Source organism: Vombatus ursinus, unplaced genomic scaffold (assembly GCF_900497805.2).
Source record: "Vombatus ursinus unplaced genomic scaffold, bare-nosed wombat genome assembly UNPS02014909.1, whole genome shotgun sequence".
In the NCBI taxonomy this organism is placed as follows: domain Eukaryota; kingdom Metazoa; phylum Chordata; class Mammalia; order Diprotodontia; family Vombatidae; genus Vombatus; species Vombatus ursinus.
The window spans coordinates 7,018,108-7,037,978 of NW_020954687.1; the positions used below are offsets into that span (position 1 = coordinate 7,018,108).

At 34.2% G+C, this 19,871-nt stretch overlaps 1 protein-coding gene across 3 annotated transcripts in view; it reads left to right on the forward strand.

Moving 5' to 3' along the window:
• Nucleotides 1-19,871, forward strand: part of ASPM (abnormal spindle microtubule assembly) — a 58,416-nt gene that overhangs the window by 12,899 nt on the left and 25,646 nt on the right. For 2 of the 3 annotated variants that reach the window (XM_027843437.1, XM_027843439.1), the window contains exons 5-16: nucleotides 689-835; nucleotides 3,038-3,283; nucleotides 3,574-3,641; nucleotides 4,229-4,370; nucleotides 4,498-4,628; nucleotides 5,972-6,147; nucleotides 10,176-10,321; nucleotides 10,406-10,491; nucleotides 14,295-14,516; nucleotides 15,596-15,803; nucleotides 15,902-16,047; nucleotides 16,145-16,273. In XM_027843437.1, coding sequence (XP_027699238.1) covers nucleotides 689-835; nucleotides 3,038-3,283; nucleotides 3,574-3,641; nucleotides 4,229-4,370; nucleotides 4,498-4,628; nucleotides 5,972-6,147; nucleotides 10,176-10,321; nucleotides 10,406-10,491; nucleotides 14,295-14,516; nucleotides 15,596-15,803; nucleotides 15,902-16,047; nucleotides 16,145-16,273 — 1,847 coding nt within the window. Of the gene's footprint in view, nucleotides 1-688; nucleotides 851-3,037; nucleotides 3,284-3,573; nucleotides 3,642-4,228; nucleotides 4,371-4,497; nucleotides 4,629-5,971; nucleotides 6,148-10,175; nucleotides 10,322-10,405; nucleotides 10,492-14,294; nucleotides 14,517-15,595; nucleotides 15,804-15,901; nucleotides 16,048-16,144; nucleotides 16,274-19,871 lie in introns of all 3 variants that reach the window. The other variant, XM_027843438.1, reaches the window with a different exon arrangement.

Here is a 19,871-nt window from a genome sequence, read left to right on the forward strand (position 1 = left end):
GTTTTTGTGACTCTAATATCAGCCCTCTAAACCATGTTGTCTCTAATTATTTATGAGGGGTTGTAGAAAATACTCATTTTTACAAGAAAGTTTCTCAAAATCATAATGATAAATTCACCGTTGAGGTAGGTTTTATCTTAAGTCATGAAAAGATTTAGGTGCATAGTAAAATTCCAGTTAAGGTTATTGTTTTCTATAGGCTACTAATCATTTATGAAGAAAATTACCCTAAATTGTGAAATCTGGCCATCTAACTGAAAAGTGTTGTTCCTACTGTCCCATTATATAACGATTAATATTGCTATCAGAAAAATGTGTAGTATACTGTATAGAGCATCAGCCTCAAATGGCAAGTCACAACCTCTCCCTGGCCCAGGCAATTCTAAAGCTCCTAGATGCAGAAAAGTTGTTGCTCTGCATTAGTAAAGGAAATTCTTTGTTTGGAGCTCTATACATGGATGAAATTACAAGTCTGATTTTAAAAAAACAAAACAAAACAAAAACTTACTACTGTTCTTAACATCAGCAATTTTTCTTGACATTCCTTTTTATTCTTTTCAGTGAATCAGATAATCCCATTAACAATTATTCTTGTTCCTTAATATAATGTCTTATGTCTCATTGCTTTTTTTATATGTATTATTTTGAACAAAAATGTTCATTTTATGAAATAAAGGTTTATTTTTAGTTATTCCTAGGCATCCTCTGCCATTTGCTGCCAGAAACATGTTTTATGATGAGCGCTGGAAGGAAAAACAGGAACAAGGCTTCACATGGTGGTTAAATTTCATTCTAACTCCTGATGACTTAACTGTAAAAGCAAATACTTCCCAAGGTAAAACAGTATCATGTATGTCTCTTTTTAAATATATCTTCTCTCTAATAATTGGTAATTTTTAATACAAATATGTAATTCATTAGATTTTTTTAATATTCCATTATAATTTAGTTTTGAATAGAAAATATATAACAAATTATGACACGTACTACAAAAGATGAATTTTAGTTGACTGAAGTTAAGAGAAATGTATCAGCACCAAAACACTCAGATGACCTAGATACAAAGAAAGGCAAAAATAGTTTCTACTTACAAGGAGCTTATGGTCTAATGAAGGAGACAACATGCAAACAACTATGTTCGAAGAAGATAATATACAGGACAAGTTGGAGATGATCTCAAAGGAAAGGCACTAGCATTAGGGGAGAATAGGAAGGGCTTCATTTAGAAGGCAGAATTTTAGTGTGTTCTTGGGGTGTGTTAGAAAGAACTTGTTCATCCTTTGTACTTGAAGAGGAACTAATGACAGCATGATGTTGGGGTCGAGGTACAGTGTGGTTGAGTGTGGCTGACTACAGAAGGCTCTGTCACAGGTTGAGCACAAATAGTTCTGTTTGAACATTTGTGATGGGGTTGCTCTGAATTTGCACATTTCACATTTCCTTTGTGTAAACTATGATTCTTCTTTGCCAGAAAACTCAACTATGACCTCAACAAACTGAACCCTGCTGTCATCTTTCTCCATCTCCCCCTTTCCCTTCCCCATCCTCATTGTATTTTCTCCTTCCTCCTCCCCTTTCCCACTTTCCTTTTTTCTTCTCCTCTCCTTCTCCCCCACCCAGTTATGATATTTCTTTGTTTTGTAGACCCTTGAGTTTGTTGGTATAGGGGGCACCAAATGAGAAACTTCCACCAGTGCAGATGGGCAACTTCGACTTGTAGAAAGTCACTTGGGACCCTGAGAGGTTAAGGAGCTAAGGTTAACCTGAGAGGTTAAGGTTATATGTCTAAGGTCACGTAGCCAGTATGTGTTGGAGGTGGTACTTGAGCCCAGTTCTTCCTGACTTCAATGTCACCCCCTATTCATGAAGCCACACTGATTTTCAATGCATCATAGTCTTTCTTAATAGAAGTATGGTATCTAGTTCATGGTAGATAATATTCTCCCTATCAAATCATATCTCTAATGTTAGGAGGTCTGTGGTGTTAATGTAAAAAGCACTGATTTTGGAATGAGAAGCAGCATGTGTTTGAATTTTGTCTTTGACGCTAGTTGCATGCCTATGGATATATCACTTAAGATTATATTATCACCTTAGCTTATATTTTGAGGTAACTTGAATGGTGGGATTCATATATCATGTCTTATGCAGAATGGTTGAGGGCAATTTCAGTGTTTAAACCTGAAAAAGAGAAGTGTTTGGGGGTACATGATGGTTGTCTTCAAATTTTTTAAGAGCTTTCATGTGGATAAGAGATTATATACTTAAACCTGAATTTCTATAAAGGTGAGATCTAGTTCTAATGGACATAACTTATAGGAAAGCAATTCAACGAAGCATGAAGAATGGTATCTTAATAATTAGAGCTGATATCCCTTCCCTCTTTGCAGAGGTAGGGACCTATGGGTGGGTAGTATTGCCTAACTATCAAATATGATTGAATTGTTGATTGGTTTTGTTGTCCTCCTTTTTCTTTTAAGAACTATTTGTTATAAGAGAAGACTTAGGAAATTAAGATGATGTAAAAGCAAAAGCTATTAATTAGACCTGAATAATAAAGAAATGGGCTTTTCTGAAAACGTGAGTTCCCTGTTACTGCAAATGTTCAAGCAAAGATATACTGACCATCTCTTAGGATTCTTATAGGAGATTGTGTGGTTCTGTTTTAGTAAATGTTTTTAAGTGTTTATAAATAACAGCAGAATTTAAAATTTGAAACTGTCTTCAGTTTTGATTAAACATATTCTCATAGTTCTTGCTGTATTAATTTTTGTTTTCCTAATTTTTATGCTTTTTATATAAAAACTGTAGAAACTATATGCTGCTACTGCTTGTAGTATATTAATCTTTATTTGTAAATTACTTTTTACTATATTACTCTATACATCTAAAAATTGACAAATTTTTGACAGATTGACAAAAATTTTGACAAATATTTTTAAAAGTATTTTAGTTTACTTAAAGGTTCAAACCCAAGTTCCACATAACTTTGTTATGACAAGCTAACCAGTCATGTGTTTCCTTTCTCTTTTGACAGTAAATGCTGTTACTCTTCTTTTGGGAGTAGAGAATCATTATAAAATAAGCGTTCCAAGAGCACCTACAAAAGATGAAATGTCTCTCAGAGCATATACCGCTCGTTGTAGATTGAATAGATTACGCCGTAAAGCTTGTCATTTATTTACATCAGAAAAAATGGTTAAAGCTATTAAAAAGCTAGAATTTGAGATTGAAGCTAGACGGTTACTTGTACGGAAAGATAAACATCTCTGGAAAGATGTGGGTAAGAAGACTGTAAAAACCTTGATTTAATATTTATGGATCATTAGTAATTAATGTTTTATGTTCATTTCATAGTTAAACATGCTATGTCTTTGCTGCTGAAAGCTGTATAGTTTTTTTTTTCTGAAGTGCTAAGCTCTGCAAGTATTTTATAACATATATATAATATATAAGTTCTTTTATTAATTTACTTTTCTTATAAAAGTTATAGTTGATTTCATTAATTAAACTGTGGTGCTAGTGGTCATCTTGGTGATTTATAAGCTTGTTTGCTTTTTTACAACATTTCAGGGGAACGACAGAAAATCCTCAACTGGCTGTTATCATATAATCCATTGTGGCTACGTATAGGTTTAGAGGTATGTTATTTTATCTGGGAGAGAAATTTTGTATTGAATTTTGTATTTTACTTACATTCATTATTTTGTATTTTATTTGTATCCATTATTGAATAGATCAGAAAATTTAATAATTTAAATATTTCAGTAGAGTTGAGGATAGAAATTATATACCCAGGAAGCAAAGTTATTATTTTGTAGAACATGAGGTTCATATTTTATTAGAAAGATCTATTCTATTTGTTAAGAAAAAGGAAAGTATAAAAAAAAGACACTTTGTATTTCACACTTTTAAAATTATTTTTTACCCAGACAAAGCTTATATTTTGTGGTTTGATTATATATTGTTGTCCTATGGCATAATTTGGTCTCCTATCTAAATACATACAATAAATCAGGGTATATAACTCAGTACTTGGATTTTTTTTTTAATGGAGATAGGAGGAATACATACATTTATTATGAAAATTTTAGGTTCTTTTAGCTAAAATGTGGATGAACTAAAAATTAGCTACAGATTAGGTAGCATGTTGTACTTTGAAGTACTTGGTGTGCAGAGAGGTAGAAAATTAAAAAGAACTTAAAAAAAAACTTCTTATTTATTTCAGACTGTTTTCGGAGAACTGATCTCTTTGGAAAATAACAGTGATGTTGCAGGTTTGGCCATATTTATTCTGAATCGTTTACTTTGGAACCCTGATATAGCAGCTGAATATAGACATCCTTCTGTACCTCATCTTTATGGGGATGGTAATTATTTTTATATTTAAAATGTTATTTCAGAGTTACCGCTTCATTAAATCAAAAATAATTTATTAAATACTTCCTTTACCAGGCATTGTATTAACAGATTTGTTAATTTTTGTTTCATTTTAAGGACACGAAGAAGCTTTGTCTAAGTTTACTTTGAAAAAGTTATTGCTACTGGTCTGTTTTCTTGATCATGCTAAACTATCTAGACTTATTGACCATGATCCTTGTCTCTTTTGTAAAGATGCAGAATTCAAGGTATGATTGTATTTATTTACCATTTTAACCCTCTTTGTCCTTTGTAATGCACTTAATTATTAGAAACAAATCAATTTTGATTTGAGGTCAAAATTCAACGAATTTGTACTGAATGCCTGTCTTGCTTGCAAGACACTGATTGGTGCTGACATTTAATTCTGGGGAATTATCGGTGGGAAAATTATTTTAACTTTTGACTGTTATTTTGTAGTTATATCTTATTTAGCAAAACTATACAGATCATTGTAGAGTATTTTTATTTTTTGTTTCACTTTTTAAAAAGTCCTGTTGTTATGTTTTTAATATTATAAACATTTAATTCTTCCAATTTTGTGACATCTCTTTTAGCAAAGTAAAATAGTTAAAACTAACCACACAGAGAGCTCAAAGTGCATGTAACATTTCACATCTGTGGAAACCTTCCACCTCTCTATTTGGAAAAAAAAATTAATAGAAACCCATTTTTCTCTTTCATTTCTCTTCTCACTGAAAACAGAAAGAAAAAAAATTCTTGTAACAACTATGCATTGCCAAATGAAACAGATTACTTCAGTGCAATACACAAAAATATATATGTCTCATTCTGCCCTCTAAACCTATTACCTTTCTTTAATGTGAACAACATATTTCATTATTGTCCTCTGGAATCATGAATAGTCATTGTATTGTACTGATCAGAGTTGTCCTAGCTTTCAAAGTTGTCTGTTTTTACAGTATTGTTGTTATTATATAAATTGTTCTCCGGTTCTGCTCATTTCATTCTTTATCAGCTCATAAAAGTCCTCAGAATTAGTCCCTTTTAAAATATTGATGTTATAGTATAAATTATTCTTCTGGTTCTTCTTACTTTATTCTGCATCAGTCCATACAAGGCTTTCCATGTGATTTTTTTTCTTACAGCACAATAGTATTCCACATTTGTATACCACAACTTATTCAGGCATTTCTCAATTATTAGACATCTTAGTTTCAGTTTTTTGCCACCACAAAAAGAGCTGCTATAAATATTTTTGTACATAAAAGACCTTGTGTTCTCTATTTGATCTCCTTTGGGTATAGGCCTACCTAGCAGTTTTTGTTAAACTGTTTATTTTTTCAAGTGATTTTAAAACCTAATTAATAGGCTACATTAAAAAAATGGTAATATTTCTGCTGCATGCAGTTTTGATTTGAACTGTGTGACAAATGGTTAGAATTTAAATGAGATAGCTAACCTTTTTCAAATTTTGCTTATATTGTTTATTTTTTTCCTTGCAATTTATTTTCAATAATTTTAAATTCAATATTATAATGCAAAAATATTTTAATTAGTAGATATAAATATTTGTATTTTTTCCCCTCAGGCTAGTAAAGAGATTCTTCTGGCTTTTTCGAGAGACTTCCTCAGTGGTGAAGGTGACCTTTCTCGCCACCTTGGCTTTTTGGGATTACCTGTTAGTCACATTCAAACACCACTTGATGAGTTTGAATTTGCTGTAACAAATCTTGCTGTAGACTTAAAATGTGGGATTCGTCTTGTGTAAGTTATGATTCTTATTAGCACAGAATAGAAATTTGGGGTAGCCAAGAAAAAAGTTCTGCCAGAAACTACCATTCCACTGTAGTACAGTTTCCTTCTATTTGTCTCCAACTTTTGTCTTAACATTCAGTGGTTTAACTTTGATTTTGGAATCATTCAAAAGTTAGAGGCATGCATGCTTTTAAAAAAATGGTGCATTGAGGTTCTTAACGGTCACCCATCTTTTTTTTTCTTTTCTTATAAAGCCCTTTAATGACAATACCTATTTTAAAAGAGTGGCTTCTTATAGGGTGTGAAGTTAAAAGATAGGCAGTACCTGGATGTTACCTTCCAAAGAATTCTCCATCCATAGCAGAGAATTGCTATGTCAGGGAAGAGTGCTTACCCTGGAGAATAATCTAGAGGTGAAAAAAAAACAGGATACAGATCTCAGCTGAACTATTTATTAAAGTAACTTTTTATATCTTTGTTTTTTTTTTAATAACTTTAGCTCTCTACAGAAGTTTAATCTTTGAAATATAGGAATACCGATGGTTACCTTATTTAATGCTTCTGACATTTGCCTTCTCAAGCTGAAGTAACTCTCCTTGATTTTAAAACACTTACCTGATATAATTTTAACTGTATAGTTTATCAAGAACCTCACATATATGAGTGTGGAAATTCACTTAACAGCACGGTATAATGGATAGAATGTTGGATTTGAAATCTCACATGTGAAGACCTGCATACAAACCCTGCCTCAGGCGCTTATTTGCTCTGTGACCTTGGGCAAGTCATTTACTCTTTAAGCTCCCCAAATCTCTAAAATGAGGGGTTTGGACTTGATGACTTGCAAGGATTATCCTCTCACCTCTGAATCATTAAATCCTATGTTTCTCTAGGTTTGTATAAGATCTTGGTTTAGCCTCTGCAGATTATATGTATATGTATATGTGTGTGTGTGTGTATATATATATATATATGTATGTATGTATACACACACACATATATAGTGTGTGTGTGTGTGTGTGTGTGTGTGTATATATATATATATATGTATATGGGAAGCTCTCTTCTGACATGAAAACTGAAATGTTGATGTTTCATCAAATAGTACCCTTAGTTACTTCTCTATTACCACATTCCAGGTTCGGTTCTGTTTTCATGTCCCTCTTCCCTAGTTCCCATATATACATACGTACATACATACATACAATATTTTAGGGGTATGTGTTAAACAATTATACCATTTAAATTCAACAAATCTATGTTAGGCACCTAGTATGCATAAAGTAGGTACTTCTACGTGTATACATGCATGGGGACACAGAGACAAAAGCAGGAAAACAATTCCTTCCCTTAAGGAACTTGTATTCTATTGGTCAGGTTGCAGTACAGCATGTAAATAAATGAATAAGAGATCATTTGAGCAGGCAAAGCGCATTAACAAACAAGGAGATTAGAAAAGGCATTATAGAGGATGTGACACATGAGCTAAACCTCTCATTTAGCTGAGAGAGCTAAGGTGTGGCTTGGCCTCTTGTGGATTTGGCTTTCTCAGAAGGCATTGAAGACTTCCTCAGAAGTCCATTAAGACTTGATTGGCCCAGGGCTGTAAGGTTTAAGTTGCATCTTTTGCAACTGACCAAGCATCCTGATAGCATTAGGTTATGTTGACTTGACTTCCTTTTCACCCAAGGGTATAAAAGGGGTCCTTCAAAAGTTTTTTTCTTATAAAGTATAATGTATGGTAAAATATGTATTCTATATAACATAGAATGTATGATGCAGAGAGGTAAATAATGTGAATTAAGGCTGGAAATGCAGACTGGTTCTATATTGTGAAATGCTTTATCCTTGAGACAATGGGAAGCCACCAAAGATTTTTGACTGGAAAGTGATATGCAAACCTGTGCTTTCAGAAGATTATTTCAGCTGCTTTATGGAAGATGTTTTGTTGTTGTTGTTCAGTAGTTTCAGTCATGTCCAACTTTTCGTGACCTTATTCAGAGTCCACTGAAGTGGTTTTCCATTTCCTTCTCCAGTTCATTTGACAGATGAGGAAACTGAGGCAAACAGGTTAAGTGATTTGCTCAGGGTGACACAGCTAGTTAATGTCTGAGGCCAGGTTTGAACTCATGAAGATGAGTCTTCCTGACTCCAGGCCCAGCACTCTATCCACTGTGCCACCTAGTTATTCTTTTATACAGAACAGCTAGAAAAACTAGAAACTGGAATACCAATTAATAATCCAGAGACACACTAAAGAGGGCACTGAATCCCATCCAATTCACCAAGTATTTATTTAAATGCCTACTGTATGATAGACATTGTGCTAGGTGCCAGAGATACATAGACAAAAATGAAACAGACCTTGCCCTCAAAAAGTTTGTTATACTGGCAGTGGGAACAGCATATACGCATAGAAGTTAGTAACGAATGGATGTAGAACACTAGGGAAGGGAAAAGCATTTGATAGGTGCCTACTCTGTGCCTGGCTGTGGACTAAGAGCTTTAGAAATATTATCTCATTTGATCCTCACAACAACCCTGGGAAGTAGATAGTAGTATTATTTCCGTTTAGCAGTTGAGGAAACTGAGGCAAAGGTGAAGTGATTTGTTTGGGGTTTCTCAGCTAGCAAGTGTGGAGGCTGGATTTGAATTCAAGGCTTTTGGACTCAAGGCCCTGTGTTCTATCCACTGTGCCAAACAACAGCGTTATGCCTCCCAGATGGGGGAGTCAAAAAGAGCCTATTGAGTTGAGACCCTTAAAGAAAGGTATAGGGGGTTTCTGACTGGGAGCTGAGAGAGCAGAGAATTTCAAGCCTTAGGCTTCCAACCTCAATGCATGGAAATCAGGAGGAGGGAGTGTTTGGCTGGAATGTACAGTTCAGGGAGTAATGTGAACTTACCTTGGAAGATGTGATGAAGCCAGATTGCTTATGGCTCTAAGTATGAAATAGAGTTCAGTAGAATTTGTATCTTAAGCTAGAGTTAATGAGGAGCCACATAAGCTTTTTTAACAGGAAAGAGATATAGTTATATGCTGAAGGGGACAGATTAGAGAAATTTTGTGAATATGTACATGAGTACTCGAGAGAAGGAAGACCATATTTATTAAATGCCTACTATGTGCCAGGAACTATGCTAAGCACTTTACAAATATCTTTTTTGATCCTCACAACAACCCTGGCATTTAGGTGTTATTATTATCCCCATTTTATAGGAAACTGAAACAGAGGTTAAGTGACTTTCCCAGGGCTACACAGCTAGTAAGTGCCTGAGTCTGGATTTGAACTCAGATTTTCCTAACTCCAAATCTAGTGCCCTATCAACTGTGTCACCTAGATACCTCTAAGGGTCTTTGATTTTGTCAAAGTGGGGAAATCTCTCCATCAGTGATGGAAATTGAGGACATGTCATGACTTAGTCCCATCTATGACTTAGTAGATAAGTAACATCATAGATTGAAAGCTGAAAGGGTCCTGAGATGCCATCTAGCCTCCTCTTAGAGATGAAGAGTCTGAGGCTCAGAGGATAAAAGTGATTTTCCCCAAAGCATGCCTGTAGTTGGCAACGAAAGTGGGTTTTGAACCCTGGTCCTCCAGCTTCAGAGTCTCCAATGACCTCTTTCATGAAGAAAATAGGACTTAAGTGATTTGCCTAGAGTGTTCAGGATGTGGCAGAGGTGAACCTGAACCTAGCTCCATCCATCATCAAGCTTAGCACTCTGCATCCCAGGCCATTATCAGTTAGCTCGACTTTTGTCTTGCCATTGGACTTTGATGACTGGAGGGCAGAGTGAAGCTGACAGCTTTGGAACTGCCTCATTTAAATCCAATTCATGTATAAGTCAAGACATCATCCTTGAGATGTCATTGGTCCTCTTTAAGAACAAAGGACAAACAACAACAAACAGCACTCTATCCATTTTCTGATACTTTCTCTCATATGTGGAAGTATGTATTAAAAAACTACAACATAGCCTGCCTTTAAAAAGAAAAAAGCTACAGTTTGATGTTGAACCTCCTTTTCATCATTGATAGGAGAGCCATGGAGCTTCTCACAAAGAACTGGAACCTTTCAAAGAAACTCAGGATTCCTGCAATAAGTCGCCTTCAGAAGATTCACAATGTTGATATTGTTCTTCAAGTGCTGAAAGAATACGGAGTTCCTTTGAATGATGAACAAGGTAATAGCTAAATAGAATTCAGGTTGGAATTTTCCTTCAGGAAAAATTTATGCATAACTTTTCTGGCTGTCTCATCATTTACAGGTAATACAATTCAGTCTAAGGATATTGTGGATAGTCACAGAGAACGAACTCTAACATTGCTTTGGAAAATAGCACTTACTTTTCAGGTACTGTGGATTTAATACATTTTTGTAGTACTTTAGAAACAACTTTTAAAATTTATCATTCAATTTAACTAATATTTAGCATTGTAAGAGTAATAAAGCACACAGTCTAGAATGGAAGGGATCCCTGTGGTCATTTAACTAATACCTGAAAAGGATCCTTTCTATAGCAGTATTAACGTGTAGTCTTCCATCATCTACTGGAAAAAACTGCAATAAGGAGGTAACTCACTACTTTCATGAGGCAGCACATTCCACTTTTGGACCACTTTAATTGTTAGGAAATAGTCTGTAGATCAAAGTAAATCCGATTATCTATTATTCCACCCATTGTTCAACAAATCTAATCTTCCTTCACTTGAAACATTTTCCAATACTTGAAGACAATTGCTAGTTTCCCCCTCAAAAAACCCAGCAATACTTCCTCAGTTTCTTTCCCTGCCATTCCCCCCAATTATCAAGCATTTATTTCTGCCTTCCTCTCTCCCCTCTTCCCACTGGTAAGAGGAAGAAGAAAAACAAAAACAAAACTCATGTGATATAGGCATAGTTAAGCAAACTAAATCCCTACATTCTGCAAGTTGCCTTTTGATGTTTTTAGCTCCCTCCACATTTCTGCTCAAGAGCCATTTCCTACTCAAGTCCTTTCTTGATTTGCCCTAGTGTTTAATGCTTTCTTTCCCTCAAACTTACTTTTATTATTTATCCTTTTCAATAATTTATTTTAATTTTTATTAATTTGCCCCTTCCAGTGTCCTTTCAACTTCACTTCCTTGAATAAAAAAAAATGAGCGAGTCACAATACAGAGTTGCATTGTCGACTTCAGAGTTATGAGTTGGAAGAAGTATGGCTAGGAATTAGTTTGAAAATGATTTGGGAGTTTTGGTAGAATATAAACTCAATAAAAAGCAAAATGTTCAAGACTAGTGGGTGATAGTCCTACTGTACTCTATCTTTTAAAGACCCCACCAGATTATTGTGTTTGAGTCTGGATTGCATTTGATAGGAGATGGAGAGTGACCGGGGGTGGGGGGGTCAGCTCTGTCAGAGAAGGATCCCATGTTCATGTTATGAGTATCAGTTGAATGAACTGGGGTTGTTTAGCTTCAAGAAGAGAACACTTCCTGGGGGACATGATAGCTTTCTGTTTTCAAGGATCTGAAGGACCCTTACCTGGAAGTGTAAATAAACTTGTTCTGTTTGGCCCCAGAGGACAGAACTAGGTACAATTGGTGGAAATGACAAAGAGCTGAATTTAGGTTTGATGTAAAGAGATAGCACCTCATAATTAGAGCTGTATATGAAATATGACTCCTGTGGCTATCACAGGAGGTAGTAGGTACCCCTTTATTGAAGGTCTTCAAGCAAAGGAAGGAAATAAGCAATAATTAAGCACTTACTATGTGCTGAGCACTGTACTGGCACTTTTCAGATATCTCATTTGATCCTCACAACAACTTTTATAAGGCAAGTGCTATTATTATCCCCATTTTATAGTTGAGGAAACTAGAGCAAATAGAGGTTTAGATTAGTGACTTGTCCAGGGACACACAACAGGCTGGATTTGAACTCAGATCTTCCTGATTCCCTTGTGCCACCTAGCTGCCTCAGTCAAAGACTTATTCATTGTAAAGTAGAATCTTCTTTTGGTATGAGTTGGAATGGATGATTTCCAATCAAACAGCCTTACCAACTTTGAGATTCTTTGACTTCATTCTAAAGTGTAGCTCTTCTGTTACTATTCTTACAGGACCATGCCATGCTTTTGTATTTATCCTTCATTGTCTGCCCTATCTCCTATTTTCTGTATGTGGATTTTTTTTTTTAGGCAAAATCAGTTTGTGGTTGAGTTTCCTATAATATAGCTCCTTAGAAAAGTCTCCCTTTTCCTCTCTTTGGAATTGTTATTACAGAATTTCATTTTTTGAGAGCTCTTCTTTCCTCTTGGTTTACCTGACTCTTTGGAATTTTAGTACTCTGAACCCTTTGAAATCTGTTATTCCCCTCAGTCTAGATTTTAGATCATTCCTGGTTTTGCTTTCCTTTATCGAAAGTTCCAAAATAGAGTGATTATTTCCCTTCATCACCTAAGCTTACCATTGTTTACTGCCCTGAATGAAACTAATGAAAATCAGATCTAGAATATGCCTTTTGAAGAATCAAATAACCATTAAGACAGGTCAAGTAAGTGATAAATTTTTCTGGTTTGAGCAGAATGAGTCCTCTGGCAGACACCCATGTAACTGAAACTCCCATCCCTCCTGTGCCATGTTTCTATGCCAGGCTTAGGATCTTGATCTGTTTTCTTTTCTGTGTCCAATTGGTCTGCAGTATATACCAATGACATTGCTTATGCCTCTGCTGATTTTTTTTTCTAAAATGATCTTCATTGTATTTCTTTCCTAGATCACATGAATATATGCCTTGCTATTCTCCCTCCCTTACATCTTTCTCCATTTGAGTGGATGTACCTTTCTAGAGACTTATTCTAGTAAAAGTTCTCATCCCACGATGTGTCAGTGTTATTAATGATGTCATCTTTGCCTGATACCATTAAAATATCTGGTTCACCTTGCCTGTCATTTCTACTTTGTACTCTTTGTATGTATGCATCAGAGGTCAAGGGGTTTGAAAAAAGTTGGATTTGGAATCAGTCCTCCTGGGTTAAAATTCTCACTCCAATACTTACTACATGTGTGACCATGGACAGTTCGTTTAACTTTTATGATGTCAATTTCTCCTTTTGTGTGAGTTATTTGGACTAGATGACCTCTAAGATCCTTTATGAATCTAAATTGATGGCCCTGTGATGATTTTAGTGATTTCACTGATTTTGTGTCCTGTGAATTTTTGGTCAGTCTCTGCTGTTGTACGTCCTACGTTGTTAATCTCTGTTGCAGTTAGCTTCTTGACTAGTCCAATATCTCCTTTGCTTTTTTAGATTAAAGCCATTTTATTAGATGTTCAAGACTACAGACAAGTACATTACTACTAACTCTTTTTAAGAACACTCATCCCTGGCCAGGAGCCTATCATTCCTAGATTTAAACTGTGGTTCAACTATCTTCTCCAATGCAACGTTAAAAAAAAATCCTTTCTACTCTTTCTGCTTGTCATTCTTTCTGCCTGTATTTTTTCTCTTGGTGTCTTAACTTCTGTTGAAATCTTCCTTCAATTAAAATATGTCTTCTACTTGACTTCATTGATACAACCTTTTGTGGCAACCTGAAATAGAATGTCCTTACTACAGCTCCTCCTAGCCCAGCCTGGCTCATTCCTCACTAATTGCTGTTTGACTCCCAGGTCTCTATTAATATTAATATTAATATTAAATTTTTGTGCTTCAAATTTTAGGACTATGGGAAAATAATTTCTGTTTAGTACTGTACTGCTGTAAAATTAGCTAACTTCTACAGTACGATTTCACTTATGAACTTATATACTGTTTCACTTAAAACTGTGTTTTCCTGGAGCTAGTTAACTGTGTGTATGGGAAAGAGAGCAGCGGAAAGGGGGGTGTGTGGGATGGAAGTGTAATGCTATGCTTGCATGTTAATAATTTATCTTTTTCTTTTGGAACATATCAATCTTTTCTGGCCACTTATATTTGATATAATTTCAAGAGATGGTTGCGAGGATATTCTTAGGTTAAGATATCTATTCAATTTAGGGCATTGCAAGTTCATTATATTTTGTGTAACTTTTCTTTAGGTAGATGTCAGAATTTTTAGTTTCTATATTAAAAAATTATAGATTACCATAATATGTAATTAAGCCTTTTTTGTTGGTTTGTTCTCTCTTTCAGGTGGACATTTTGCTTAATTTAGACCAATTAAAGGAAGAAATTGCATTTTTAAGGCATTCACTAAATATAAAAAGAAAAATTACTACACTATCATCATATTCTAATGGCCTGACCTGTGTGAAAAAAAGTAAGCGGAATAGTTTTTCCTTGGAACACCATAGCGAAAATGTAAAGTTGCTGATGGATTGGGTGAATGCTGTTTGTGCATTTTATAACAACAAAGTAAGTTAATTTGTGTATTCACCTAAAATTTTCATTTCTTTTTAAAGTATAAACTTTCTCTTTGTTTAAGGTATGCTTAAGAGTAGTATTTAAAAATTTTAATCCTCAAATAAGATTTTGTTTCTAAGGTCGAGCCATGTTTATACATTGATGTATACAATTATATTTCTCTTTTTCTTTATTTGGGCACTTTTCCTTAGTGGATTATAACTTATATGCATTCACATATATAAACACATGCAGAGATTTTGTGCAAGGGCCATGTGTCCTATTACCCAAAAAGCAAAATCATGGCATTTTTATGATGTTTTAGAGGACAAGATGCTTAGTTATTCTTGTCTCTAATTAGTTTTCATTTTAAACTATGGCAAGATAGTAATAAAGTTTAGCATTTTTTCTAGTTACCTATTGTAGATGTTGTTTGTTTGTTTCTTTAAATATATCTTTTAAAAGTTAAAGTAATTATTTTTTTTAAGTCCTGCTGAATAGGAAAGGCAGTATGCTATTATAGATGCAGGGAGTTGGGAAGATCTGGGCATGGATTCAGTAAGACCAGGACAGAAGTGTTGCCTTTTGAATATAATATGCTTGTGACCATGAGCAAGTGATTTAATCTGTTATTGTCCTGTACAAACTCTAACTTTAAATTGTAAAACGAATATACGTTTCAGTGGAGAGACTTCTTTTTGGAGAGCTTAGCTCTAGTGAAATCACAGGTCTGCATTTACCAAAAGAAAAAAAAAACAATATATATTTGGATATATACGTACAGTAAAGAAAATATGATGAGTTAAAGAGAATGTGAATAAGAATAAATGTTGAAATTACAATTTTTTATTAAATAATTTCAGTTTTAGTTTCTACAAAATAACATTTAAAACTTGTCAATCATTTCCCACTTTTTTTCTAAATATTAGAGCTCCAGAGGCAATGTTGTTATCAAATCCATCTTTCTCAAGCAACAATTTTCCTTTAGCTTTTAAAAATTACCTTCAAAGCCAGTTAAAATATGTAATTGATAATACATTTTCAATAACTGAGAAAAGTAAACTGAATTTTTTTTTTAAATTTTCAATCAGGTGGAAAACTTTACAGTGTCATTCTCCGACGGACGAGTATTATGTTATCTGATTCATTACTATCATCCTTGCTATGTACCTTTTGAAGCGATATGTCAGCGTACCACTCAAACAGTGGAATATACAAAAACTGATTCAGTGGCACTAAATTCATCTTCTGAATCTGATGGAAGTGGTTTGGATATTTGTTTTGGAGTATTTGATCGTGGTTAGTCATTTTTTGACAAGCTTTTATGTGATTTCTTTGCTATTTCAAACTGTTTTGTATTGTGGTCATTCTAATTTGCCTCTTTTTGGACTACCTAGCAACAGACAGCTCAGTGTTATACAAAGAGCTCCTAGACAATGAGAAAAAAAACTTTCAGTTGGTCAGCACTGGAGTGAGAGATCTTGGTGGAATACCTGCCATGATTCATCATGCAGACATGTCTAATACAATTCCTGATGAGAGAGTAAGTAAATGAGTTTTTCAATACTAATTAAATTTTCAGCAGTTAATATTCTGTAATCTCTATGCTCCTTTGATCATCTCTCATGTTTTCTTTTTAGGTTGTTATTACCTATTTGTCATTTCTTTGTGCAAGGCTTTTAGATCTTCGCAAAGAAACACGAGCTGCTCGAGTTATTCAGACAACTTGGAGAAAATACAAAATAAGAGCAAATCTAAAACTCTATCAGGTATACATAAATAAAAATGGGATATGCTGATTGGTAAATTGGAAGATAGCAGGAAATTGGTTTATGGGATGGCACATAAATATTATATTCTCACAAAAATAACTGATAAACTTTCCTGATAATGAGTTTTCAGTGGCTTCCAACTACCTCTAGGGTAAAATACTAATTTTTCAGCTTGATATTTAAAGTCCCCCACAGTCTGAAATCAGCCTATTCTTTCAAGCTTGTTTTACATGACTCTCCTTCACATAATCTATATTCCAGTTAAAAGGGTTGCTGCCTAGACTTGACATTCGATCTCTTACCTAAGCAAGGTCCCTTTACACACATTGCCCTGTATCTCTGGAATGGGTTTGCTTCTCACTTCAACCTTAGAGAAGCTTTCAGTTCCTTCAAGGCTCAAATTTGGTGCTCTCTCCAACAGGAAGTCTTTCGTGATTCCTGTTGTTTTTAGTATTCTCTTCTCCATAAATCATCTTGCACTTTTCCATGTAAGTGCTTGTCCTTCCAGTATAATCCAAACTTCATGGTGGCAAGGACTGATTGTCATTTTGTCTTTGTATCCTCTGTCCTTAGCTCATGAGATATCTATCATTTCCTGAATAGATTAAATATGATAGATAGATTAAAATGATTTAAAATGAGTTTGAATACTTTGTGGGAAGTTTTTAAAGTTCTAATGCTCTGATTTAATACTCATTGTGAAAGACATGTCTTTGTTGGTGGCACCACACATGTCACCCACATACATGCCACTCAAATTGTGATTAAAATTTTTGTTTCTTTTCATTTATGACTAGAAGCTACTAGGCAAAAATATTACTCTACTGGGTACCATTTCTCAGTTTTGTAGTGTACACTTTGTGCATTTCACCAGAATTGTGCTCCTGTAAAATGATGGAATTTGTGTAGCTAGAAGCTACAAGGTAACTGGATTTCTTTTACCATATGACCCCATAAATTTTTGTTGAAATAAGTTTGTCCTCTTGAAGAATAATCTTTTTTTAAAATTAAATTAAAATTTTTTGTTACATTTTAAATTTCAAGCTGTCTCCCTGCCTATTGCATCTTCCTTTATAGGTCCTTTGTAGTTGATTTGAATATTTATAATACTTAGAATAGCTTAGTCATTCACAGTTACTCTTTGAACAATATTACTGTTACTATATCAGTGTTCTCTTGGTACTACTTGTCTCACTCTTTATTATTTCATGCAAGTTTTCCCTTTTATTCTAAAATCAACCTCCTCATCATTTCTTACAACACAGTAGTATTCTATCACTATCATATATTACAACTTGTTTAGCCATTCCCCAATTGATGGACATCCCTTCAATTTCCAGTTCTTTGCTACCACAAAGACAGCTGCCATAAACATTTAAGAACATATGGGTTCTTTTCTTTTTTCACTTACCACCTTGGGAAACAGACCTAATTAGTGATATTGTTGGGTCAAAGGGTATTCACAGTTTATAACTCTTTGGGCATAATTCCAGATTGATCTCCAAAATGGTTGGATCACTTCTCAGTTCCACCAACAGTGAATTAGTGTCCCAGTATTTTTATATCTCCTTCAATATTTGTCATTTTCCCCTTTTATCATTTTACCCAATCTTATAGGTATGAGATGATATCTCAAAGTTGTTTTAATTTGCTTTTGTCTAATCAATGGGGTTGAACATTTTTTCATATGACTATGTAGCTTTGATTTCTTCATCAGAAAACTGCCTGTTCATATCCTTTGACCATTTATCAATTGGGGAATGACTCATATTCTTATATATTTGACAAAATTCTGCATATATTTGAGATACAAGACTTTTGTCTGAGAAATTGTCTAGAAACACCCCCTCACTCCTGCAGTTTTTTGCTTTCCTTCTTATCTTGGCTACATTGGATTTATTTGTACAAAATCCTTTTAATTTAATGTAATCAAAATCATCCTTTTTACATCTCACAATGCTTTCTCTTGTTCATAAATTCTTCTATTCACATGTCTGAGAGTTAATACATTCCATGTTCTTCTAATTTACTTGTGATATCTTCTTTTATGTCTAGGTCATATATCCATTTTGACCTTATTTTGGTAAATAATGTAAGATATTGCTCTTTATCTAGTTTCTGCCAGACTACTTTCCAGTTTTTCCAACAAGTTTTACCAAATAGTGAATTCTTATCCCAAAAGCTGTTGCTATCATTTCTAAATCAGTATTGAATAATATTGGTGATAATGGGCATCCTTGTTTCACTTCTGATCTTACTGGGAAGGCTTCTAGCTTATCCCTGTTACAAATAATACTTGCTGGTGATTTTAGGTAGATGCTTATCATTTTAAGGACAACTCCATTCAAACCTATGCTTTTAAGTGTTTCTGATAGGAATGAGTATTGTATTTTGTCAAAAGCTTTTTCTGAGTATCGATATGATCGTGTGATTTTTTTTGTTCCTTTTTTTATTGATATAATCAATTATGTTAGCAGTCTTCCTTATATTAAACCATCCCTGCATTCTTAGTATAAATCTCCTTGGTCACAATGTATAATTTTTGTGATATTGTAGTATCCTAGCTAATATTTTATTTAGGATTTTTGCATCCATATTTATTAGTAAAATCGGTATATAATTCTCTTTCTCTGTTTTCTCACTTTTTGATGTAGATATCAGTACCATATTTATTTTATAAAAGGATTTTTTATTATTTTTTATTTTTGTACTAATTTAGTAATTATACTAATAATTAGTAATTATACTAAAACTACTGTAGTTTTACAATCTATTTCCACCTATAATTTATTTAGCTTTACCTTTAAAAAATTGAATACCATAGCATTTGGTGCAAATAGGCTTAGTATTGATATTATTTCATTCTCTATGGTACCTTTTAACAGATGTATGCTATTCCCTCTTTAACACAGTTATGAGAATAAGGTTCTAGCACTACCAGTCCTCCACCCCCTCCTGCCCTCCCTTTTAACAGTTCTTCCATTCACGCCTCCTTTATATGAGATAATTGCTCCACTTTACCTCTCCTTACCCAATTTTATTTTTTAGGACTATCCTATCATAAATCAATTCAACCTCAGAAATGACTTGATTTTCTGTACCACCACCCTATGCTATGACATGACTGAGTGCATTATATTTCCCGCCACTCTTCATCCCTCTCCTCCCCCCAATACAACTCTCTTCTGAAATTCTCAGTTTCAGTAGTAGATGCTACTGTGCTTCATCATCTAGGTTTACAGCTTAGGGTGTTATATGGAACTCCTTACTATCCCTTACTCCATGTACATGCAATCAGTTGCCAAATTATGTTACTTCTACTTTCATTACATCTCTTGCACTGCTTTTTTCCTGGACTATCTTCCTGATTTGTTTCCTTGCCTCAAGTTTCTCTCTTTTCCAGTTTGTTCTCCATGTAACTGTCAAAGTGATTTTCCTAAAATGAGGTCTGAACATGTCACCTTTCTACTCAGTGAATTGAAATGACTCCACATATTGCTTCTATGATTAAATATAAGCTCTTTTTGTCTTTTAAAGGCTTTTACAACCTGGCCCTAACCTACCTTTCTTGCTATAGTATTCCCCTTGTCATACT